Below are 26994 nucleotides of genomic sequence, written 5' to 3' on the forward strand. Positions count from 1 at the left end.
GTTTTATCCACAGCGCAAAAATTTAAACAAATAACGTAATAATGATGTCACGAAACAATGAGGGCATGATGTGGCCAACGTACAGTACACAGTATTCAATGCTCAGTTTCTACTGACTGCACACCACGAAAGAGCATCGTATATCGTAGACAAGAGCATCAAATAAAGCTTTGTTTTTATCCGTTCTCGCAAGCGGGCTTTGTCAGCTTTATGGAAAAGTTATTCATTTCCATTCAGCTTCGCTTTCAGTAAAGTGCAGTATGGTAAGACGCTTGATTGTTTTCCTGTCTGCTTGCCAGTTCAACGTGAAATATGTCAAAACAGAGAAAAATTGCAGCTTAATCACTTCACAGTGACAAGATGAGGAACTATATTTCTCAAAATGTTCTAGGCGCTTCAGTCTGGAACCACGCGACCGCTACGGTCGCAGGTTCGAATCCTGCCTCGGACATGGGCGTGTGTGATGATCTTAGGTTAGTTAGGTTTAAGTAGTTCTAAGTTCTAGGGGACTGATGACCTCACATTTTAAGTCCCATAGTACTCAAAGCCATTTGAACCATTTGAACCAGCACCAGAAAAACACGTTGTCCAGTGGGATGTCCGATTTCAACCTACATTCACGTTTCGATGGTGAACCGGTAGCTCTGAGCTGCGGCGCAGCACTTACAGTCACTACGTATTGTGATCACAGCGTCATTTGTTAGCAGGTTTCAAACTATTTCGAAACGTTTGTGTAAAATTATTACACCTTTCATAATACCCATACCGTTTGTTGCGCTCGCCTATCGATCACATTTTTCGGTCTATTTAATTTTGAAATCAGGGATTCCTTCGCTGGGCACCCTGTACACATACAGTATTCTTTCAACATCAAAGTTATATCATACATCCTCTAATGCTTACATGCTGGTAATATACTGCAACCAGTTAGGGCACAACAGTACTCAGTCATCTCACTTTACGCAGCCTATTCCATTTCTTGTTGACATTAGCAGGTCCATTACGTTAAAAAGTTGTATGCACAGCGCTCATTAAAATTTGCTACAATAGTTTTAAGAATTAAAGTAGGTAAATACTTCGACATATATGACTAACTGCTGACAGCATGAGGGCTGATGCTGAACTCAAATATTAAATCACATTGGCTAGGTACAGTACCTGTTACCATTATGGCGTAAAATACCATATAGTTTTTCGGCAGAGCCCCTCTAGCACCTACTGCGTGACCCCACATCTGCATACCACAGAGACGGTGACAATTGTCTACTACAGATGAAAGTATATGGTGGTGCAGATTAACTTCTGATTATACACTGATGCTCCAAAACATTGAGACCACCTGGTTAATAACGTGTTGATTCGCCTACGGAGCCGGAGCACAATATGGATTCGAGAGGTCCTGGGTAGGGTTTCGGAGGAATATGGCACCAGATGCTTACGCACAGGTCAAGGAGTACTCAGAAAGTACGGTTCGGTGGTCTGTGAGCATGGAGCTGACGCCTGTTAGCCTCCCTGATGTGTCCCATCGGGTTTAGGGCAGGAGAATTTGGTGTCCAAGGTATCAACAAGAGTTCACTGTCATGCTTCTCAAACCAATGTAGCACGCTTCTGGCCTTGTGACACGAAGTTACCCAGCTGGCGGATGCCATCGCCTTCGGAGAAGACAACAAGCTTGAGGGTACGCAGGTGGTCCACAACAGAGTTGATGTAATTTACAGCTGTCATGGTACCTTCTATTACTACCACATGGAACCCAGATGAATGTCACCCCGCAGCTAATGCTTTTCCTACCGGCCTGTGTCAATGGCGCTGTGTATGTGCGGAATCGCTGTTCACGTGCATTAAGGCGTATCCAGATACAACCATAGACCTTCCGTAACAAAAAACGTAACTCATCTCTTCAAACGATATGTTTTCAGTGATGCACGGTCGAATCTCTATTATCCCGTGACCACGAAAATCGTAACTGACCATGTTTTTGGGTCAACATGAGAAAACGTATAGGCTGTCTGCTGCTGACTCCACTGTTCAAAAATGTGCATTCTACTCCAAGCACTTTTTCCTCCACCATGATTGATTTCTCTTGTCTTATCTGCTACAGATCACGTATCTGTCCTGCTTTTCATGATGGGGAAGTTTATGACCTTCACGTTCTGTGACGAGGTATGTATGCTCAATGCCTTTTCGCCTACTCCAGTTTCATGGACCTTCATCCACTTTCCATAGACGCTCACGACAGTAGCACACAAACAGTTGACCAGTTTCTCCGTTTCCAAGATGCTTGTTTTCAGTCGCCGGGTCATAACAGTTTGCCGTTTGTCAAAGTCCCTTAACTCGATTTCCCCGTTCGCAGCCCGTATTGTCGTTGTAAAGAATCCCAGTTCATATCAGCTCCGCTTGCATACGTACCGTAGTTTCCTTACCGAGTTAAGTGTCCGCAGGACCAGACACGCGGTGGCCAGTCGTCATAACGTTTCAGCTCATGTGTGTTTTTAGAAAATCACTGTGCATCGCGTTTTCACATCATGAAAGTAAATTGTGCACGCTTCAGAGTCTACTCTCATTAGCCACAAACACTAAAAAGAACGTCAATGAGGTATGAACTTATAACAATATTTTCATTTTGTATTCTCCTGGAGGGCAAAAGCTTCTTAACACAGGTGTGTGAGAGAAAGAAACTGCTCCCTTACAAAGTGATGTTAGTATCTAAGTAACCTTCAGTGTCATTGTCTTTTTACAGAATTTAAGACAGGTGATACTGTGACGTAAATCGAACTGAAAATGTCCGGCTGATTATAACGCTAGTTCAAAATAAGCTGCACCACTTCTACTCTTATATTTCGTATTTTCTCAACAAAGTCAGAAAACTTACTTGTGTTTTCCTGTTTGTTGAACAATGCGTCAAGTCCCAAACTGGTGTGAAAAAAAGGCTACTTTTGCGAAAGTTAATCATTTAATGTTCAATTTATTTTTCAGAAATCAAAATGGCTCCGCTGATTCTTTACAACCATCCCTTGAGCCCTCCATGCCGTCTGGTACGACTGGTCGCCGGTATCATCGGTGTTGATCTCAAAATAGAGGATGTAAAGGACGTCTATAAGGACTTGAAGACGCCTGAAATGTTGAAGGTAATATGTGTGTTACTGTTTACCTAAACTACCTTATTCATTGCCGGCCGCTGTGACCGAGCAGCTCTAGGCGCTTCAGTCTGGAACCGCGTGACCCCTACGGTCCCAGGTTCGAATCCTGCATCGTGCATGGATGTGTGTGATGTCCTTCGGTTATTTAGGTTTAAGTAGTTCAATGTTCTAGGGGACTGATGACCTCCGATGTTAAGTCCCATTGTGCTCAGAGCCATTTGAACCATTTGAACCGAATTCATTACTTATAGGACGCACATAAATGCTTCTACAAATTTTGATGGATGAAAGTTCATATAGATGGACACTATTTAAATTACTTCGGATGACAAAAGGAAATTTCATAGAAAACATCCAGAAATTCGCTTTAAGTTGCTTACAGAATTAATGGAAAACCATCTATCTCTATGGTCTCCCAAATAGGACGCCAACGCCTCACCGCTACGCCACATCGATCGGATGCTTTACATGAGACAGTGCTCAAAAAACTAAATTATCATTCTAGGGTGCCGTAAACGCCACCATTAGCTTTGACATCAGTGGACTTCTTTTCGTGGGGCAATCAGAGGAATTTGATTTTGGTATATTCTAACCGCGTGCAGATGATGGTGGAAGATCACGTGGTTTGCCAAAAAGCAGAAATCAGTAGATGTACTTACTGACTGGGTGCTGAAAGTGGATATGTCATGCCTTCACCACTGTAACAGTGAGCACTAACAGAGACTCTCGGTATCTAAGGGGGCAATAGTTATATAACACTGCAACAGCATTTACGTAGCTTATGAAATCAAATAGCAAATACGGTTTATTGCGTACTATGCCCCAACAGAACAAATAGTCCTATCACGGAAAAGCCACGTATAACACTTCTTTCTTAAAGTTGAAGGCAGGTAGTGAAATAAAACTATCTTGTTAAAGCAATTATGGTATAAAGTAACAGAGCAGTGTTACTCTCTGAGAGGCATTTTGTTATGTTGGCCGTATTGTACCCAACAGAGGTGGCTTATCGGAAGTGAAAGTCAGAATTACGTGAATATTTGAACAGTAACAAACAATATTTATGCCTAGCTATACTGTTTAAAGAATAAGGAAAACGGTCACCAGCCTAATTAGGCAAGAGAAAGATTAACGTTCTCGTTTAAGAAAGTAGGTATGAGTAACTTTAACGGACAAACACAACCTAGACTTGGCCACACGCAAGTGCAATGACCTCTGACACATACATATGTTTACGGTAAGATTGAAGCTAACAGCTAGAGCAGCACAAACTATTTGCAAAAATATAACAGATACCGAAACACACTACTACTTTCAGGGCTTGTTCAAACTGAATGGTCTTTATAACATTACTATTAACATTCACTGCAGAATCATTAATTGGACATGGGTTCAGTACCATTGTTCAAACATTTTCCTATCTGGCATGAAATAATAAATGTAGTTTACTGCAAAATTATGAACTGGTCACAGGTTAAGTATCTCTCAACTAAATACTATTCTGTTTAGAATGAAAGTTAAATGGAATTCACTAACAGGTTACTTCTCACTATCTTTTGAATAAAGAAATTATGATTTTCATAAATAGTGGTCTTCCCGTTACTTTTTACCTAGCATTAGCACAATAGACAAACTGTGGATCCTGTTATACTATTAATATGCACTTCCAATACACAAGAGAGACAAACATTTAGCAATCATGAACATATAATTTTCCACTGTTGCAGTTTTCCACTTTTACTACAGTGAAACACAATGTTGACAAAATTGCAAGAAACTGACTCACCTTTTAGAATTTATTACAGGTAGCACTATGATCGTTAACTAAGCAGAACTTTATAAGCCTCAGTTTTAAGAGCTTTTAATCTTTAAAAGAAACTGCAAATTGTCTTTATTACCATAGTCTTCTATTTGCAAGTAAATGATTAAATAGGAGGCTTTGAAACTCCACAAAACTTTAAATTAGACTAGTATGAAAGCTTTCACGACCGGATGACATATCTTCTGGTAAACCTTCCGGGATGTAAGGTCGTGGTCCATGAAACTCTTCAGCTCCTAACGTTTCGTCCAGAGCTGCGCTGGACATCTTCAGAGGGGTGTTTCTCCTCCGGTGAGTCTCACCGGAGGAGAAACACCCCTCTGAAGATGTCCAGCGCAGCTCTGGACGAAACGTTAGGAGCTGAAGAGTTTCATGGACCACGACCTTACATCCCGGAAGGTTTACCAGAAGATATTTAAATTAGACTGTTTCCATCCCTGGGAGGTTTTCACAAGACTACATTTACTACCTCCCACAATTTCATTAAATCCACGGTAAATCTGAATACTCCCTTCTTACCAAAGATCAAACAACATTATTTAATGTTCTGAGGCTTTCATTTTTTCCACTAACTAAGACACTCAGTAATCATAGTTTAAATGGAGAGGAACCTGAGAGGTGTTGTGATAGGGAAAAAATCAAGGTAGGTACATGAATTCAGTTATAAGTTACCTTATATTTGTGCACACTAAAACATCCAATAAGCTGATCCTTCACTGTACATTATTGTAGCATTCCGATACAGTGATTGCGCAATGTGGTGGCAACTGCATGTTGGTAGGTTGATTTGTAGGCAGAATTGCTGGACTCTGTCCCTGCTTGGTGGCGATGATGGATACCAATTCCAGAATCGTTCCAGCTATTTATCCATCCATCCAAGGCATTGGAAAGTGGCAGAAGAAGCCTCTCTCGGAACCAGCACAATACACAATTTTAACATGGCAGTGCACAGTTTGGTAGCTCGTCCCCGACTGACTCTTGTTCCACCTTTTCTACCTAGCCCAACCACAATTTGCGCGCGCTATCCAGTTCCGTTCCCGAGGGGAACCACACTATCTCTTACAAACAAGATAACTAAGAATTCTGAGTGAAGGTCAGCAGTTTACATTACAGCAAACAAACACATTAAATAAAACAGAACATTTTCACATATTGACATTTCTACAAAAAATTATTCACACAGAAATTACAATTATACACAGTAAGTTTTGTTCCCTCCAAATGGGACAAAGAATTTAAATGACAGATATACTACATTGCATAGAATCAAACCACGACATCAAAGTTTTAACAAAGAAAGGAGTATACAATTTTATGTTATCGATTCAAACACATTTACAGATACTCAATGTTATAACACTAAACCAAAGCAAAAGGCAAAATAAATCGGTACAACATCAGAGCCATGGTGTTACAGTTAGACTTGATCTCCATACCTGTGTGTTTCAATGCTGAAATAGAACAAGGACATTTTTTCTCTTATTTCTCCCTTCTTTCTTCTCTGACAACGATTTGTATATTTTGTAAACGTTTGTTTGGTTCTTGTGTACCAACGTGCACAGTTTTTATTTAGTCACAATTTAAACAACCACAGAACAAAGGACAAATTCAGAAAACCTGAACGCGCTATCTGGGCGGCAGCGAGCAAACTTTATTGTGGAAGTATAATACCAGGAAGGCCGTTAGTCCTGGAGAAGTAGTTACCAGCATAGCAAGTAAAAGTCCGTGTAGCAATCCGAAGACCAATCCAGTAGCGAGCAGCCAGGATCCAGTGCTTGACGAGGACGACGTCAACAGTATTCACTTGGCAAACACCATGTAAGTTGAGCTCTTGCCCGCTGCTTACAAAGGCATTTTGACCTCTAAGTAGCAGAACCAAGTGAGTCACTGCAAGAGCCCCTATAGTCACTTGCCGTGCACTGCAGTCTGTTTGACTAGAAAAATCGGTATCTTCTGTGGCGGAATCGACGTCGTTATCCGAACGAGATACAAGGGTATATGTGAAAAATGGAAAACTGCGCCATGCTTCGCAGTCAAATCAGAACGTACACCCCTATTTAAATCTATGGGCAAGTCGAGTCAAAGGTTGGAAGATTACAACGACATACCGCCTTCAACAAGACCACATCTAAAAAGGCACAGGGGATTTTGAAGCCAACCTTCAGGAAAAGAAACAGCAGTAATTACTTGTTTGAAATGTAACTGCTACAACTTCACTTCACTTTTTCCTACAGCATCACCATATGCAAGGTGTTCCGAAATTCCCGTTCGCAAACTTTTAGGACTTGTAGAGGGGAGTGAGTACAAAATACGAGGGTTATTCAATAATTAAAGAGACAAATTGGTTTGGAGAAAAAAGAGTTTATTTTTACAAAACAATACTTTTCCTACATTACCACATAATCCCCTTGAACATTTATGCACACGTTCCAAAGGGCTACAAGCTTTTTTATTCCGGATGCAAAAAAACTCTTTATCTTGATGTTTGAAACAATTTCCTACAAACTTTTTCACGTCCTCGTTGTCCTGGAACCTCTTCTCACATGCCTCCTTCAGTGCACCAAAGAAATGGAAATCACTAGGTGCTAAATCAGGACTGTAAGGGGGATGTGGCAGTACTTCCCAGCCCATTTTGTCGATTGTTTCACGGGTTAGTTGAGCAATGTGAGGACGTGCGTTGTCTTGCTGGAGAATCACACACCTCCCCTGAGATCCACAACGTCTCTCTCTCAGGGCGAGCGCCACCTTGTTTAAAAGTAAATCCGAGTAGTATTGGCTGTTCACTGTAAGCTGCTGTTCGAAATAATTACAAAAAAATTGGACCTTCAGCATCCCAAAACATCGTCAACATGACTTTTCCTGCTGATGCTTGGGTTTTGAATTTTTTCTTGACAGCTGAGTTGGTGTGCTTACACCTCAAGCTTTATCTTTTTGATTCTGGCTCATAATAGTGAACCCAAGTTTCATAACAAGTTAATATTGTGTTGAGGAAATTCTCAACTTCTCTTTCATAACGTTCGTTTAGGTCTGTGCACACTCTCAATCTTGTTTCTTTGTGTAGCCGCGTCAACTCCTTTGGGATCCACCTTGCACTTGTTTTTCGGTACTTCAGCTTGTTACAGATAATGTTATGAAGTGTACCATTACTAACTTGAAGCATATTAACTATCATTTCCACAGTCACATGGCGGTCAGCACGAATAATGCCATCAATTTGACTTTCAAGTGAGGGAGTTGAAGCTGCTGCTGGTCGGCCAGAACGGTGTTCGGCAGTCACTGAGTCGCGACAATTTTTGATATGCATGATTCATACAACCTTCACCATAACCTTTAGACATTCAACAGTATATATTCACTGGTTTCTCGCCTTCAAGAAATAAAAAAAACGAATAACAGAACGTTGTTCAACTAATGTGGACGTTTCAAGCGGACTCGCCATCTTGAAATGTACTTTTGAGGTTATAAACAAAACAGTGTTGCTACATCAGCTGATCAGGGCTCATCCCAGTGATACCAACTTAAAGCCATAAAAGTATCAAACTTGCCCTACAAACAATTTTTCCCCCAGACAATTTGTCTCTTTAATTATTGAATGGCCCTCGTATTTTCAACAGGAACCCATGTTGGGAAACGTACCGTTTCCGTTCTGCGACGGTTTCAGTTCGATGTGTAATGCGTCCACGTCTGCTGAGGGAAAGAAAAAACTTTCAGAGGCTTGTGCTGGTATACAATAGGGTAGACCCGATGACGTGTACTACTTCTTGTGGGTCGAAAGCAAAGTTTACTATATGAGACTCCTGTAGAGACAGAGAAAGATCTGCTTGAACGAGTTCTGGCCGTTGCGCTGGAAACTGAAGGATGGTTTAGAGAGTGTGTACCAGAACATGCTTCGTAGGTACAGTGTCTGTAACAACGTAGGTGGTCGCCATATCGTGTCGCTGTTGTAATACATCAGTACTATTCTGTACGTACAAGATGTTGGGTTCTTTTTTGATTTCGAATAGTGTAAACACGTAATGTTTATATGTTAATACAATTGTGCTTAGGTGATAGATGTTTTGTTATGTTTCTTTTCGAATTATTACCTAATAATTGTAAAGCATCACGCCTAATTCAGATCCTAAAGCAGAAGTGGATGAGTTAGGCATCTAACTGAAAACGTTGTAGAACAGAAACGGTACGTTTGCGGACATGGGTTCCTATTCAAAATATTATGTACTGACTCCCCTCAGAAGGTACTAGAAATTTGTAACGGAAATTTCCGAACACCCTGTAGGTTCACAGAGAAAAATCTCGTAATGAGTGACCTTTACTTCCTGATCAAAAGGAATACGTTTTCATATACTTGTCACTGACAGAAGTTCTCCGATCTCTGTGAAGAATTAATAACAACTATAACAATCGTAACTAAGGTGACTTAAGATCGTCAGGTTACAGAACCACTGTTACTGTCTGCTTGTTAATCGAGTAGACTGCATGAATCCAAACTCCATAGATACAATCCTAGAGTTGTTCAGGAATATTTGCTGAATATTTTAATACGATTCAGAAGTGGACTTCGGTAGCTCATTACAGAGTAATTGCACCGCGTTTGATTTCTTACCTCCATGTGTATGAGTATCTAATTGGCGCTTAATATATCTAACCTACAGTGAAAATATCTACGGTAGTCTGTCTGTGTCTTGTCTATAGAGTAACTTGTTCCGTTCGCTCACGACACTTTACTCTTTGCCCTCAGGTTTGCATTCAGACTGCTTGGTTCTGTCTCTGCGTTTTTTCCGACTGTTATAGTTGTACGTTAACAGTGATATACAGGAGTATGTGTAGATTTACTGATGAAAAATTGGCCATTGTGTAGCTCGTGTGTGGTTTCACTGAATGCAGTGGAAGAGCAGCAGAATGATATTGTGCTGAGCTCTTGTCAAAGCGGCGGCAACTTCAACACAAAACTGACAGTTGCACGTTACAGTAATTTTGCTTATTCTGATAGTTGTTGGTTTACTCTGTGTTTTCTGTTGAACATTTTGGTGATTGCTGTCAGAAACTTTTGAACGTACGAGGGACGTTCAATAAGTAATGTAACACATCTTTTTTTTTCTGAAAGCATGTCGATGGTTTTTGTTCAGGATCATAGCACACCATTTATTCCCCACTCTTTTTGCTACAAAACCCTATTTCCAACATAATCTTCGTTCAGTGCGAGGGCCTTAAGTCACCTTACCGGGAGGTCATGTATGCTCGCATGGTACCACGCTATTGGTCGACGCCGGAGCCAAAGTCTCGCTGCATCAATAGCCTTCACATCACCAACGTCCTGCTTCCCGCGCAGTGCATCCTTCAATGGACCAAACAGATGGGAGTCGGAAGGTGCGAGATCCGGACCACAGGGTGGATGAGGAAGAACAGTCGAATGAAGTTTTGTGAGCTCCTCTCGGGTACACAGACTTGTGTGAGGCCTTGCGTTGTTGTGGAGAAAGAGAAGTTGGTCTACATTTTTGTGGCGACACACGCACTGAAGTCGTTTCTTCAAATTCCTGAGGGTAACACAATACACTTCAGAGTTGATCGTTGCACCATGAGCGAGGACATCAGACAGAAGACCGTCGCCATGACTGCCGGCTGAGAGTGCGACTTTGAACTTTTTTTCGGACGAGAGGTGGTGTGGCGCTACTCCATGGCTTGCCGTTTTATTTCCGGTTCAAAGTTATGAACCCATGTTTCATCACCTGTGACAATGTCCGACAAAAAAATTGTTGCGATTGGCCTAGTATCGGGCCAGCGATTCCGCAAAGATTGTGCTCTTTAAGGTCTTCTGTTTGGCAGCGAGGAACCCAGCGGGCACACACCGTTAAGTACCCCAACTTGTGGACGAGTGTGTCAGGACTACCAACGGATACGTCCAATTTTTCAGCGAGGTGTTTGATTGTGATCCGTTGATCATCCCGAATTAAAGTGTCCGCACGTGCCGGCCGAAGTGGCCGTGCGGTTAAAGGCGCTGCAGTCTGGAACCGCAAGACCGCTACGGTCGCAGGTTCGAATCCTGCCTCGGGCATGGATGTTTGTGATGTTCTTAGGTTAGTTAGGTTTAACTAGTTCTAAGTTCTAGGGGACTAATGACCTCAGCAGTTGAGTCCCATAGTGCTCAGAGCCATTTGAACCATTTTGTCCGCACGTTCCAACATTACAGCAGTTGCAGCTGTGTGCGGCAGGCCGGCAAGCGAGAGATCGGACAGGATTGCACGACCTTGTTGTGATGACGACAGTCGCTCCGCCCAACGACTCACCGTGCTTTTGTTCACTGCCAGGTCCTTGTAGACATTCTGCAATCATCGATGAATATCTGTGATGCCCTGGTTTTTCACCAAAAGAAACTCAGTGACAGCTCTCTGCTGGGAACGCACCTCCTTTACAGATGCTATTTTGTAGTCTAAATATAGCGCGACCAAATATTGTAACTTCATGAAGGTATAGGGCCCGAAGCGAAAATATTTCTCGATGTCCCATAACAAATTCCGAATTCTTTCAACCGAAACCGGCCGAGAAAAAAGTTTTGCATTACTTACTAAACCCCCTCGTAATATCATATTAAAAACGAAAGGCGTATACAGCAATGTCAACGACCTCGTTCGCGACTAACCAGCACCCCATACAATATAGCCTTCACAAAAGTATAGCTTTGTGCATGCATTGCAAGTGAGCGTCTGCATCGGTCCCCCTAAGTACTGTGTGCTCCTTTCACGTTTCGTGTAGTTAGTTAAGCATAGTACAATATAACTCAGGGACAGCTGTCTGCTTGGAAAGCACCCTCGTTACAGACTCCATTCTCAAGGCCATGTATAGCGCCGCCACTGTCGGAACGTCTTGAACCTCTAGTGGCTGAAGCGGGAATATTCCACGGTGTCCCACAATAAATTCTGACTTTACCAACTGAAATTAGTCGGGGAAAAAATGTGTTGCGTTACTTAATGAACGCCTCTCGCGTTTCCACAGAGACAAAGGATATTTGGGTAACAAACCGTACAAATAATAGTTAAATTAGTGCTCTATAACGATCTACCGGATACCACAGGGTCCTCATAGCAAAGTACTCAGAGAACGTCCCTGAATCATTACCAAGATTTTGCGAGTGTTGCTCGTATTCAGACTGCATTACTGCCAGTTTTGGTTAGTCACACCCATCTTGTGAATAATGACATTCCCTCCCCAATTTGTGCAGGGAACGTAGTAAGTACTAGCTATCTGGTAAGCTGGTGTGTCAACACTTATTTCACCCGGCCGCTGTGTCGGAGCAGTTCTAGGCGCTTCAGTCCGGAACCGCGCTGCTGCTACTGTCGCAGGTTCCAATCCTGCCTCGGGCATCGATGTGTGTGATGTCCTTAGGTTAGTTAGGTTTAAGTAGTTCCAAGTCTAGGGGACTGATGACTTCCCATAGTGCTTAGAGCCATTTGAACCAATACGTATTTTGACCTTGATGGGGTAGTTGCAGTGTTAATGTAAATAGTGAGACATTTGTAACGATAGATCTGAATATCACTGAAACTCTCCAAATTATAGTACTGCCATCCATACGGCAAAAAGATTACTCAAAATATTAAAACTTTTTCGTCAGAGAAATCATCTAAAACTCAGTCTCTCTCTGTCACTAGTTACGGTTAACAATATAACAGTATTAATGCTATTCAACATTCCTGGTTCAAATAAATGATATCGATTTCATCTCTACAAGCGTATTGTCCATCTGGAATTTACTCTATCGAAGTTTATTACCCGAAAATAGGTTTGTTTTCATTGTAAGAAATTTGGCCTGAGTCACTGTTAGCTCTCCATGGATATGGACAAAAGAAAGAACTTCTGAAAAAAATGTAATTGAATTCAAGAAATAATACAAGCTCATTTTAAATAATCAAGAAGAGTTTATGTAAATACTCATCTGTCTTAACTGCCGCAAACTATCGTTCTCAAAAATTTAAAATATATACTTGTTTAGTAAATAAAACCGCCTGTCCCTGTTGCCACTTAATTTATTTTTCCCAGATGTGTTTCCCTTTTTCTTGTTCTTTGTTATTTGAGATATATGTTCATTATTCTAGCATCGTTCTTTATAAAGCTACTTATTTCTCCATAAAATGCTCGCTTTGCGGACTAACATGTAAGTGGGATCAGTTGAAAGTATTATCTGGCCTCACCAGCACTACCCGAGCATATAGGAAGGCCTGTCCAGATAGAGTGGTAATAATCGTCCCTCTCGTTCAATATCACTGACTGCATTTCTGCAGAGTTGGCACCGTACATTACCGTTTCAAATATAACACAAGAAAAAAGAAGTAATAAATAACAATTTGAAATGTATAACACATAATTGCCTTAATCCACAACTGAAACATCTCGCTTCAAATTTGATCCTATACAAACAGTCCTCTATCTACGACGCTCGAGAGGTCGGTCATCCTGACTTAACTTCTAACTCACCATCACCATGTACCAACAACTAATTCCTTTTTCTAGCAGACCTTTCTCACGTTATAACGTCCAATGATGATGATTCTACGACTATGTTGATTACTGCGCGCACTAATTAGCAGGTACACAATGTATGAAGTGAATAAATCATAGCCGGGATGTGGCTCTTGCTTGAATTTTTGTTGTTCACTGGCAGTGAATTCCTGAGGGAATTGTTGCTCAGTAACACATATATTTGAGTTGGCAGTTGATGGTTACAGTGCTGACACCTACGTATTCACATTATCTGCGTATCCAGTTATGCTGGCTACTGATACGTTATATATAGGGGTCGTAACAACACCTTCTACATCAACTACAGCCTGAAGATGGCGCATTGAAGTGCCGAAACTGGTTTCAACAAAATAAATAAAATCATAAGAACATCTGCGCAAAGGACTTGGAAGAGCAGTTGAACGGAATGAACAGTGTCTTGAAAGGAGAATATAAGATGAACATTAACAAAAGCAAAACGAGGATAATGGAATGTAGTCGAATTAAGTCGGGTGATGTTGAGGGAATTAGATTAGGAAATGAGACACTGAAAGTAGTAAAGGAGTTTCGCTATTTGGGGAGCAAAATAACTGATGATGGTCGAAGTAGAGAAGATATAAAGTGTAGACTGGCAATGGCAAGGAAAGCGTTTCTGAAGAAGAGAAATTTGTTAACATCGAGTATTGATTTAAGTGTCAGGAGTGTAGCTATGTATGGAAGTGAAACATGGACGATAAGTAGTTTAGACAAGAAGAGTATAGAAGCTTTCGAAATGTGGTGCTACGGAAGAATGCTGAAGATTAGATGGGTAGATCACGTAACTATTGAGGAGGTATTGAATAGAATTGGGGAGAAGAGAAGTTTGTGGCACAACTTGACAAGAAGAAGGTACCGGTTGGTAGGACATGTTCTGAGGCATCAAGGGATCACAAATTTAGCATTAGAGGGCAGCGTGGAGGGTAAAAATCGTAGAGGGAGACCAAGAGATGAATACACTAAGCAGATTCAGAAGGACACAGGTTGCAGTAAGTACTGGGAGATGAAGAAGCTCGTCCAGGATAGGGTAGCATGGAGAGCTCCATCAGACCAGTCACAGGACTGAAGACCACAACAACAACAACAAGAACATCTGCAGACGTTTTATTTTCTCACATTAGTAAACGACCGTAGTCCCAAAGACCTCCTGCCAAAAGAATGGACATACAAAAACATATACTGTATTTCCTGTAACATTTCGAGTCAGCCGATGAGAACCGAGGCATTCACGTTATTAACCGCACCATATGATCCTGACAGTGGTGACTTCATTCATATTTATATATTCACAGCGTGCCAGTCATCCGCTGCCCGTGAAAGACTCGACGCGTGAGGGCATATGGAGCTCCGATGACAAGGACGTCATAAAATGTGATAGAAGATAGCATTTAGTCCAACCGCACTGCGGGTTTCACACAAATGACTTCATGTTCGACTGCTGCATCGTAGTACTACTTTCTCCTTAACAAGACTGTTACCTCTAATTCTGTTCGTGTTTGATGTAAGTATTGTAGCGAACGATGGAAATACGAGCAAAGAAGTCCATGTGTGTGATAGCGTATGTATGTCAAAATAACGTTCTAATCATTAACGAAAGTCACGCTTTTTGTAATGTATAGGAAAATAGGAGGCTGTTATTTTTTTACTGAAACATCTGACATGTTTTTATATTTTGAAATAATGAGTAACATGAATATTACATGATAGCTTAACTGACAGCAACTTTCTCAGTTTAAATTTTGGTCTATTTATTGTTTTAGATAATACAAACACTAACAGTTAACAACATTTTTGATGTGTTATGTTTTCTCGATCTTTTCAGAAAAGTCCCCAACATACAGTTCCTATACTGGAAGACAATGGCCTGTACATTAGTGAAAGGTAAGCATTAGATCTCTACTCACCATTATCTAGTGGAAACGAAACAGGCATTGACGAAAAGTAATGCTGAATTCTAAAGTATGCTGAGATATTATTTAACTCTCCAATAACTATGTTGGAGACAGAGTCTTTGTTTAGTCTGGTAACTACATTGCAATAAATCATCTACGGCTGTTAGAGATTGCGACATCTATCTATTTTCTGACGAGCAGAGAGTAAATTGCATTCACAGACTAGAATATGACAAAATGAAAACACTACATAACATGTGTACACTTGTGCAATTGTCTACATGACGGTAGCCTCACTGTTCTGATGACAATGAATTCTAAGTGCTAATTTCAGAGCTGAAACAAGCTGCAGAAACGTGGTTATAATGTTATGATTGTAGTTTTAGGCATTAACTAAATTACTACAGTGTCGCTAGTTAAGTCTTAGATATCGGGAATAACTCAGGAAGTAAAGTGGCGCAACCAGTAGATCAATTACCGGAAACTCAGTAAATGTAACGTTGAAATAATTTCATTGTGTGACACTACTACTGGTTTCCAACCGAGGCAGGTAATGATCAAATGGCCGCAGTACATTTATCTGCATTAGCTGGTTGGAATATCGTTAACTGTCGTGATGCCATTGTAACTGTTGCAGTGTTTTCTGTAGTCGAACGCTACTATTAAGCCAAAGTTTTCTGCAGAAACAAGTTTCAATACAGTCTGGACTTTCAGATATCGCATCAGCAAACGTTTCACTTCAAGCTCTCAGTAGGTATCCACAAACCATAGTAAACGATTTCACATGTACAGTGATATGTCTAAGCTTGTATGACACTAGTATTTTGGTGCCTTGTTGACAGCCGCGCCATTGCCATGTACCTCGTCTCCAAGTATGCGAAGGATGATTCTCTCTACCCGAAGGATATAAACAAACGTGTTCTCGTCGACCAGAGGTTATTTTTTGATCAAGACTTGTTCCACAGAATTGTGAATGTTTTCGTAAGTATTATATATTATACTTATTAAAATGGGTTCTCTTTTCTTTATTAACTTAATACACACACACACACACACACACACACACACACACACACACATATATATATATATATATATATATATATATATATATATATGCCCTGAAGACAGTGGCTGAGCTTGAATATTACATGATTATTCAGTTTTCCCGTTTTTTATGTTTTCTTATTCTTTTTCTCTTCCAAAAACTTCTTCATTCTTTGACTGTGTTCGTGTTTCCTTTGTTCTGTCCATGTTTTCCCCGGTCTCTTCCTTTCTTTTACTTCAGATTTCGTGTTCATAATTTCGTTTCTGCATTTGTCTCGTTCATCTATCATTTCTTTATTGGCTCCTACTTGGTTTACGTCTTCTTCTATTTCATGAAAACATTTGCCTCTTTTTTTTTTTTTGATTGAGCTGTTGACTATATCAAAAATCCTCTTTGTGAGTCTGGTGTTGTTCATTCTGTGTATGTGTCCAAAGAATGTTAACCAACGTTGTCTAATTATGTCTGTGAGTTTGTCTGTATGTTCGTACAGTTCTTTGGTGGGGCTATTCATCCACACACCACCTCAATGTGCTCCTCCAAAAAATTTTCGAAGGATATTACGTTCTACCTTTTCTGTCTCTGTGATTCCAGATGTCCCGACTGAGGTCGTTTCTCGTGCAAAGAAGGCTTCTGGCAATACAACTGTATTGTAGTGCCTGAGTTTCGCCTGTCTTGAGATGCTTCTTTTACTGTAGTGCGTCCACGTAAGTTTGTAAACTCTGAAGCTTTTCTGTTTGTTCTGTATTGTATCCCTTGTTTGATCCTCCTATTTGTATGTGTTCTACAAAATACTTGAATTTTTGCACTCTATTAACCAATCTGTATATGGTGTGCATGACTTGCGCATTGCTGTTCTTTCTTTCTATTTATTGTGTTTTCTCATATGATATCTGTAACCCCGTGTTAGCCGAGCCTTCTTGTAAATATTCCAGGGCTTCTTGCGCTTCTTCTCTGTTGTTGCTGACTATTGCCAAGTCATCTCAAATGCTAGGCATTTTATAATTGTCTAGTTCGCTCGTGTTCTTCCTAGATGAATTCCTTTTGCTTTTTCTTCCCACTGCTTGATAATTTTGTCCAGAACTATGTTGAATAGAAGTGGTGAGAGACCATCTCCTTGTCTGACCCCTGTATGTATCTCAAATGGCTCTGAGATTTCTGCCATAAATTCTATTTCGCATGTGGTGTCTGTGAGCGTCTGTTCTATCAGTGCCCTACTTTTTCTATCTATTAAGTATTCTTCTAGTGTGTCAAAGAGTGCCTGCCTGTCAGTGGAGTCATAGGCCTTCTTAAAGTCCACAAATGTAACTGCAGTGTTGTTTGCTAGTCTGACCTTCAAGAGTGTTCACTGGTTCCAAATTTATTCAATACAGGATCTTTCCTTTCTGAACCCTGCCTGGAATTCATCCATCTTTGTATCCACTTGTGGTTCCAGTCTGTTCAGTAACACCTTGGACAGAATTTTATAAGTAACCGGTAACAATGAGATCCCTCTGTAATTAGTAGCCTTTGTCTCCCTTTTTGTGGAGTCGATGAATCAGTGCGCATTTCCATTCCCGTGGAATTTTCACTTTACTCCATATTTCCAAGAGATTTTTATGAATTTTCTTTGTAATATTTTGGTCTGCGAGTTGCCAGATCTCAGCGATAATGCCATCTGTCCCTGGGGCTCTGTTGTTCTTTAGTTGTCTTATAAACACCTCTACCTCTGTGATTGTAGGCGGCTTCGAGTATGGGTTTGGAAGTATTTTCGTGAAGCGTAATTTTTCTTTGAGCTTTTCACAGTTGAGGAGTGTATCAAGGTATCTTTTAAGAATATAGCGATTTTCTTTAGTGTTTGTTTCTAGAGATCCATTTGTTCTTCTGAAGGAGATATTTGGAGGCTGGTAATCCATTATATTTTCCCTGAATATTCTGTACAAATTTATCGTATTATTTTTCTTGAAGTCTTCCTCGATTTCATTTAGTCTATTTTTGTCGTGTGCCCTTTTCACTACTCTAATATCTTTCGAGGATCGCTTTTGGACTTTGTGGAAATCCTGCCATGTTTCTGTTGTTCTGTTGCTGCTAAGCTTCTTCCATGCTTTTCGTTCAAATGCCTGATCACAAGTTGCATTCCACCATCTATGTTTGTGTTTCCTGTGAGGCTGACTCCAACGTATTTCCTTCTGAATTGTCTTCGCCAGGTCTGTCCAATTCTCTGTTGTATTCTGATTAATTTCTTCAATAATTTCGTCTTTGTTTATTTTTATTTGTTCTGGATATGGTCTTATAATTTTGTTCTGTGTTGTCCTTCTATTCCTTAGAATTGGCCTAATCTTTACTTGTAGCAAGTGTTGGTCAGATTCGAAGACTGCTTTGCGAGTTCTCACATTTGCAATTTCATTTGTAATTTTACTTGTTATGGCTATATGGTCTATTTGAAATTCTCCCCACATGTTTTTGGGCGTTTTCCATGTTATGAGTTTTCATCTTGGTTTCTGAAATTGTGTCGACATAATTTTTAAGTTAAAATTTTGACAGAACTTTATGAAATGCTTCCCATTCTTGTTTGTGCCTTTGTGTGCTGTATGTGGGCCTGTGATTTGCTTGTACTTCTTCTCTTTGCCCATTTGTGCATTGAAATCTCCTAGCACAATTTTGACGTGTCTTTCTGGTATTTTCTTTGTCATTTTTTCCATGTCTTCCCAAAAGCCGTTGACTTCTTGGGTCTCTTCCTGTTTGATCATTTGTAGGTGCATGTGCTTTGATGATTGTGTATCTTTTGTTTCCCGATTTGGAGGTTATTGGTGGAGATTTTTTCTGATACTGAATTGAAATTTATGATGTTGTCTACGGCAGATTTGTATACTGCAAATCCTGTGCTAAACATTGTTGGTTTTCCCGCCTGAGAGCAGGTTTTCCTTTCTATATCCTGTAGTTTTCCGTGTTGAAACGGTACTCGTCAGTGTAACGCGTCTCTTCTATTGTGAGGATTTTGATGTGAAAATTTTCTAGTACATCAGTAAGCTGTTTAAGTCTGCCTATCTTAACCAGTGTGTTGGTGTTGAGTGTGCCAATAAAATGTTTGCAAAGAGGTTTCGAGAAGCTCCGACTCTGCTCTATTTCATGATGTTCCTGGTACCCCAGAATCCGATGACCAGGAAAAACCAGTAAATTCACTGGGGCCTGCGGTAGTGGGTCTCTTTCCAGTTGTTCTATCGTGATTTTTTCAAGTTGAAGGTTACCTCTGTTGGAGGTCACAATTCTTAAAGACTTGATTGGTAAGATCAAGACTTATTTGTAGCAGCCTCGCCAATTAGGTGTACAGACGCTGACCATTTGCCGCTGGATTCCAGAACAGGCTTAGGTCTGTGTTAGTTTTTGGTCTGCCCTGGGTGTTTCATTTCCGCAGTACTACCTATATCTGGGAGGCTTTTCCCTATCTGCCACCTGGGGAGGCGCCCGATGGGGGATCTAACAACCACACACGGTATATATATGAATCTTACTGTCTAGAGATTAGTAACGTCTGTGAACAAATTTTCAAATCATAGCCTTAAAATATCAGCCCCTAATAATGAACAATCCCAGACACCCCATATCTGTCAAAAGTCTACGAATAACTGGGACACAAGTTCGGAGAACTTCCCCCCCCCCCCCCCCCCCCCAACTTGCTGTGCGGGATAGCCACGCAGTCTTAGGCGCCCTGTCACGGCTCGTGTGGCTCCCCCCGTCGGAGGTTCGAGTCCTCCCTCGGACATGGGTCTGTGTGTTTTCTTTAGCGTTAGTTAGTTTAAATTAGATTAAGTAATTTGTATGCTTAGGGACCGATGATTTCAGCAGTTTGGTCCCATTACATCTTACCACATTTTTTTTTCACTCGCACTTCGGCATTGGCTACAAACATCAGAACTGCATGTTATGACATAGTTTAGGTAACATTACCAACAGCTGAAAGTAAATTTAAACTAAAGCTGATGGAGAGGCAATTTCGTAACCCGTGTAAACTTTTCCCACAAATTTTTTGTGGAGAATCTACAGGAGGTGGGCGAAAACATGGCACCCCCAAACACACATTAACCTGCCTAATATGGTGAGGGAAACAGTTGGCATTCAAAACAGCTGATTTCAATGGAATCGTATACCATTCTCCCAGCCAAGTTGTGGCAAGCTTAGGTAACAATGACGGAGATTGATAGCGATCACACACGCTTCTCTCTAATGTACATCACAAAGACCCAACAACATTCGGATCTGGTGACTGCAGTGGCCAGAGACGATGCAACAGTTCATCTCCATGCTAACACAATCAGTCCTGGGACACAGCATCACTATTAGAGAACAAACACTATACCGTAGGATAGACCTGATTAGCCAAAACTGTCACATAATCCTTGGCGGTAATGCGATCTTGCAGAGAACCCGTGGGGCTCATGGAATGCCGCGATATGGCTTCCCACATCATCAACGAAGCCCCATCGTGCTTCACTCTTGGGACGTAAAAGCCAGAAGTTGGAAACAGTGTCCAACGGGACCCATCCAACCAAATGACATTCTTCCACTGCTCAATATTTATGACTTCGGGCATTTGTATCACTGATGAGCGGTTTTGGAATTCCAGCTCGTCCTTCATCTCTCTGCTTTGGAGGAGACCTTCGAGTTTGTTTGGTGACGAGAGGGTTCGTGAGTGCGACATTCAGCTCTGCAGTGACTTTTGCAGCTGTCGTCTTCTTATTTTTCCTCACAATCCTCTTCAACGACCGTCCGTCATGGTCACGTAACTCACACTTTCGTCCGAATTGTGACTTAGCGAATAATGTTTTGCCGTTTTCCCTGTACGCGATACAAATCGTCGATGTGATCCCTTTTAGAAACACAGAACACTTGGCCCATCTCGGTTACGGGAGCACCCACCGTATGAGCACCAACAATTTGCTTGGCTCGAATTCACTTGGCTTCGACGTAAAGCACTCACTAGTACACAGAACACTACTACACAGAACACTGTTCTGAGCATGGCTGACACTTGCAAAGTGTTGAGGACATTGCATAAGTGCCGTTCGAGGTCAAATACAACAGCCAAACTTGCACGCTTGGGTAGCATACGCATTTATGTTAAAGCATAAATTTCTTGCTGTGTTTCCATATTTTTGTCCAACGTTTTTATACGCATTTTAAGTTGTGTAAGGAAAACATTCTTAAGACCTTCCCGGCGTAGTGAATATCCCATAAGGTTTCGGGCTTGCAAATGGATGACGTCGACGTCTGGTCACATAATTCTATGCGAAATTTTGGTATAAAATCAGGGACGTGCAGTGGCAGTATCCAGTGGAAAACTCACCTGAAGATGACTGAATACTTGTCAGCCGGAATATCGTGGCAAGATGCCAACATCGTTAGAATGTAAGCCCCAAACCTCTAGGAATGATGAAGGAACTGGCAATGACAGCAAGGGCGACTCCCTTCAACAGACTAGGATCACGACCCTGCTACGAATAGATTGGCAGTTAGGTATATCGAAGCCCAGAACATCAAGATGTAGTTGGTTGGTCGGGTTCTGCCTCTACTACACGTTGAATATAATACACCCTTTTAAGCAGGACTACCAGGGCTAGCTCTTTCAGAACCCTGGAATCCGAAATGTTGGCTGCATAACGAATATTATGTCACCTTTAAAAATTATCTGCCAATAGCACTGGCAGAGGAATAATAGAGACCGCACATAAAATTTCTCACAATAATTTCTTAACCTTCCATCACAGAAGAGAACCCATCAACGAGGATTTTAATTTTATTTTTGTAACTCCTCTTTCTTTTCCTTACTCATTTTGTGTGATGTTTCTTTTCCATCACGCACTGATCCATATTTGCACTCTTATCTGGGGACGAAGAAGACAACTACAGCACGTTTGCGGCAGAGTTCATTTTTAAATGCTCTATGTTACGGTCGATATAAAGGAAGAGCATTTCAGTTACGGTTTACAACACGGAAATATTCTCTAGAAGACAGGAGGAGAATGTCGAAGAAGCCGACAATGGCAAGCGTGGGGCAAGGCTTTATTTGTCTGCTAATCGAAACATCCTGGCTCACGGTATCGATCCTAGTTCGAGCTAGCTTAGATACTGAATAGAAACTATCGGCAATGGTGGCCGAAGAAACATGGTGTATAATGTCAATGAGGGCGGAAGAGTGATAGATACAACGCATTTTGGTTTTCTTGGTGTGGGTGACTGCCGCTAAAGGAGGAAGAATCAACATGGTCAACGAAACGAGAATCTACAAAGCAATCAAAATGTTTTCATTAAAGATATACTGGGTGATCAAAAAGTCAGTATAAATTTGAAAACTGAATAAATCACGGAATAATGTAGATAGAGAGGTACAAATTGACACACATGCTTGGAATGACATGGGGTTATATTAGAGCAAAAAAAAAAAAATACAAAATTTCACAAAATGTCCGACAGATGGCGCTTCATCTGATCAGAATAGCAATAATGAGCATAACAAAGTAAGACAAAGCAAAGATGATGTTCTTTACAGGAAATGCTCAATATGACCACCGTCATTCCTCAACAATAGCTGTAGTCGAGGAATAATGTTGTGAACAGCACTGTAAAGCATGTCTGGGGTTAGGGTGAGGCATTGGCGTCGGATGTTGTCTTTCAGCATCCCTAGAGATGTCGGTCGATCACAATAGACTTGCGACTTCAGGTAACCCCAAAGCCAATAATCGCACGAACTGAGGTCTGGGGACCTGGGAGGCCAAGCATGACGAAAGTGGCGGCTGAGCACACGTTTATCACCAAACGACGCGCGCAAGAGATCTTTCATGCGTCTAGCAACCTTTTTTTTTTTGGTTCTAATAAAACCCCATGTCATTCCAAGCATGTGTGTCAATTTTTACCTCTCTATCTACATTATTCCGTGGTTTATTAAGTTTTCAAATTTATACTGACTTGTTGATCCCCGGTAAATGTCTTCTTTAAATTATTTTCTACAACTTGAATAAATAATATTGTTAGGTATGAAACACCACAATGCGGCCAAAATTTTGTGAAGCTAATTTCGACTGTAAACCCTCATTTGCTTGACTTCAGGATTTTAAAGTGATGTGAATACCATGAAACCTTCCCGTCTCGTCTATATCTCTTTTGTTACGCAACCTTCCCTTCTACAATAACCTATGAAACTTTCTCTTAGGATTTCTATCTCTTGCTTAATAATAACAAATGAAATCTTCCTTTTGAAATTTATTCTCTTTCTCAATCTTCTCATACAAATTTAATTGCTGCTTATTAAAAGTGATTTTCTGACTATTTCGACGAAACATAAAATGTGTCGTCGTCGTGGTCCTCAGTCGTTATCTGCAATAACCCAAAACTGTTCCATGACTTTTTTATTGTTACTGGATCGCCATCTGACTGCTACATCGAACTGCGACATGAATATACTTACTCTGTTTTACTATACTTTACTAGCTGCTGGTGGGCTGTCATAATAAGTGGCTGTATGTATTACCAAAGCTGACGTTATTCTTTAATCAATTTGACTGACGTTACGTAATTCATAGTTAAACTTTTTCTTGACAACAATAAAATTTTTGCATAGTATTACGTTGATGGTTTTTGGGATGTATTATAATCAGTAATGCAATATTGCTGGCAAAAATTAATTATATTCTGAATGAAATGATTTTACAAACCTTCAAATGGGACTTAATTTTCACAATAATCTTAAACTAGCATTGCGCAAACATACCTTCAGTAGTTTTGAGTTTCTCAAAAAAATAATTCAATAATATTAGTTCCTCTTATGATAATAGCTAGCTGACGTCTCTGTACATCCGTTTATAATCTCTTGCAAATCATAGCTGGTGGCTGGCAGGCACACCGCTCCTCTCAACCTCTCGCCTCAGACCTACTACCGACTCGCTTCACTTCTCGCTTACTACTGACTTCCTACGAACGCTGAAGTGCGGTCTCTCCCGCCAACAATGCTTTCTGGTGCAGACAATCCCTGCTAGCATTACAATATGTATCAATGCGCGGTCTTTCCCGCTCTTTTCTTAAAATGTATCGATACGCGGTCTTTCCCGCCCATTTTTAAAATTGTATTAATGTGCGGTCTCTCCTGCCAACAATACTTTGGTGCAGACATTCCCTGCTACCACAATTACTTCCAACATGACAAATATTAATTATTCCTACTTTATCCTATTAATAAAATACAAACATCTTTCATAAATTGTGGTTTGTCAATAGACAATAGAAATATACACGTCTTACAACCATAACTATAATTTTCAAATGTGTCGTATGTTTATTTAATGCTGTGAAAATATGTGGGCCTTGAGCATAACATGACATCATTTATCCCACGACACAACTTTGTGATCTGGGCTATATAGAGTTGTGCCTTTGATGGCTTGCGTGTTTGTATTCCATCTTCCTACTATTTCGTAGCAGTTGTTTACCTTTGCATTGATTTTAATTTCCTGTCTACAGACGCCAGTATTTCAAGGCAAACAAGCGGAACCCAGTCACATCGAGAAAGCGAACGACAGTTTGGAAACTTTGAACCGAATGCTGGATGGCAAACAGTGGCTGGCCGGAGATCAGGTCACTATTGCTGATTACGCAGTCGCTAATAGCCTGTCAGCATTGGAGGTAACGTGAAGTTGTCAAACTTACTATTAGAAAGTTAAGAAAATATGAACGAGTCATAAAATTGTGATGTAGAAAAGCTTATTTTGGCGACTTACTGGAGACAGCTACTCAGCTTTTGTTTTCCATGTAACACCACTCTCTATACGTAAAAGGAAAATGACCTGATTGACTGACTCATCATCGCCCAGTCCAAACGGCTAGTGATAGTAACTTCAAATTTGGAGAGGGTGTTGATCTTATACTGTAGGCATCATTTAAGAAGGGATTTGTCGAATTTCCGTTCCTAAGAGGTTGAAATAGGGAACGAAAGGATTTTGAAAATACGACTCTATTAAGGAAATTTTTAATCTCGAACAACGAAAATTGGTATTTGGTTTCTCGATTAGACATAAAGAAATACATTTTTCAGCACTTTTGTAAATTTAGCCTCTTTCGGGATGAAATAATGGGTGAAAGTGTTTTTTAAATAAGTCATTACTAAAAAACGACTAAATTCTTTTTAAAGCTACATCCATTAAAACTGGTTTTCGACTTCTCGATTAGAAACAAAAAATATGTGTTTCAATGTTTTTGGAATTACTACCCCTAAGGGGAGATATTTCAGTATGAAAGATTTCTGAAAATTTGTATTTAGCGTCTCGGTTGGAAATAAAAAGTACGTGTTTCGTTTTAGTGGAAATTCAGTCTCTAAAGCGGTTGAAATAGAGGATGAAACTGTTTATGAAATTATTTCGTTACCAGTATATTTATAATATTTTTAAAGTTAAATTTACCAAAATTTGTGTTTGACTTCTTAGGAAATATGTGACAGGAATGAAAGTTTCTATGGAAATATCACTATAGGAAATCAAAAGGCTGCATTAACAAAGACCTTCGACTCCAGCTACCAGAATCTCGTTTTGGTCGGAAGTGCATTAGAAAAGACACTGCTTCTATGGCCTTAATTAGCGTGAAATGTTTAGAAGATGTTGCAATTAGTACACAGCATGTAAAATCGATTAAAGAAAAGCAAAAAAAAAAAAAAAAGTCTGTGCAGACCATACAGTGTAATCGAGCGAAGCAGAGTGCGTTATGCTCGTAAAAGATGATTTATGTTCCATCAGGCAATGTATTACATCATTTGTAGCTCTTCTTACCGTTACCAGTTAAAAAAGATTAACTTTCCGAACACTGTAAATTTTACAGAGGCTCTCAAGTATTATGTTGAAATTTGTTGAGCTAAATCATCTGCGTAGGTTGACTGACCCCATCAGATACAACGCGTTAAAACGCACAAAGAAAAATTAGCTTATTTATATGACCCATAAGATTATAGTCACAAATTATTTAATTTCCGATGTTCGTATCTCTTTTTCAGTTTAACCCGAATAGTGGAGTTGATCCTACGAAGCAGCCTAACGTTAAGCAATGGCTTCCACGGGTTGAAAGTTCTCACACAAAATACGGAGAAGTCGCCAGAGAATATCGAGAAGCCTTGAAGAAAGTGTTGCAGAAGTAAATATGTATAATATGTACGAATACTCTATATGTCTGCAAATAATAAACATGTAAGATTTCTAATCAAATAAAGTCATTATTCTATGAACATGCGTCGTTACGTCCAGATTGTTACCTTCATCCTGTCCTTGTGTCAGTCAATTAAGGGAGCGTCCAAAATGCAGTGTGACGAGTTCTTTGTACCATTAAAGACAGATAGATTCACACAGGACCGGGTTCTCTCTCCTCCTTGCAATAATTCCACATATTTACTACAACGATGGTCTGAAGTGTTCGTGTCTAATTGATATTCGATACTGGTCTCTGTTTCCTGTTGCATTCCTGTTAGCCTTTGCCAGAATGTTTTTCACGATGTTGAACGTGTGGATAACACAAAGATATATATTCGAAACTACGAACAGTAGACAGTAAAAGGCATGTTAT

At 40.4% G+C, this 26994-nt stretch overlaps 1 protein-coding gene across 2 annotated transcripts in view; it reads left to right on the forward strand.

Annotated features, from left to right (window-relative positions):
* LOC124777076 (glutathione S-transferase D5-like) overlaps positions 1-26659 on the forward strand; it is a 48083-nt gene extending 21424 nt beyond the window's left edge. For both annotated transcript variants that reach the window (XM_047252352.1, XM_047252351.1), the window contains exons 2-6: positions 2977-3128; positions 15308-15366; positions 16220-16358; positions 24913-25074; positions 26432-26659. In XM_047252352.1, coding sequence (XP_047108308.1) covers positions 2985-3128; positions 15308-15366; positions 16220-16358; positions 24913-25074; positions 26432-26572 — 645 coding nt within the window. In that variant the 5' untranslated portion in view covers positions 2977-2984 and the 3' untranslated portion in view covers positions 26573-26659. The remainder of the gene's footprint in view (positions 1-2976; positions 3129-15307; positions 15367-16219; positions 16359-24912; positions 25075-26431) is intronic.
* The last annotated feature ends 335 nt before the right edge of the window (positions 26660-26994 follow it).

The sequence above is a fragment of the Schistocerca piceifrons genome, chromosome 2, assembly GCF_021461385.2.
Source record: "Schistocerca piceifrons isolate TAMUIC-IGC-003096 chromosome 2, iqSchPice1.1, whole genome shotgun sequence".
NCBI lineage: Eukaryota > Metazoa > Arthropoda > Insecta > Orthoptera > Acrididae > Schistocerca > Schistocerca piceifrons.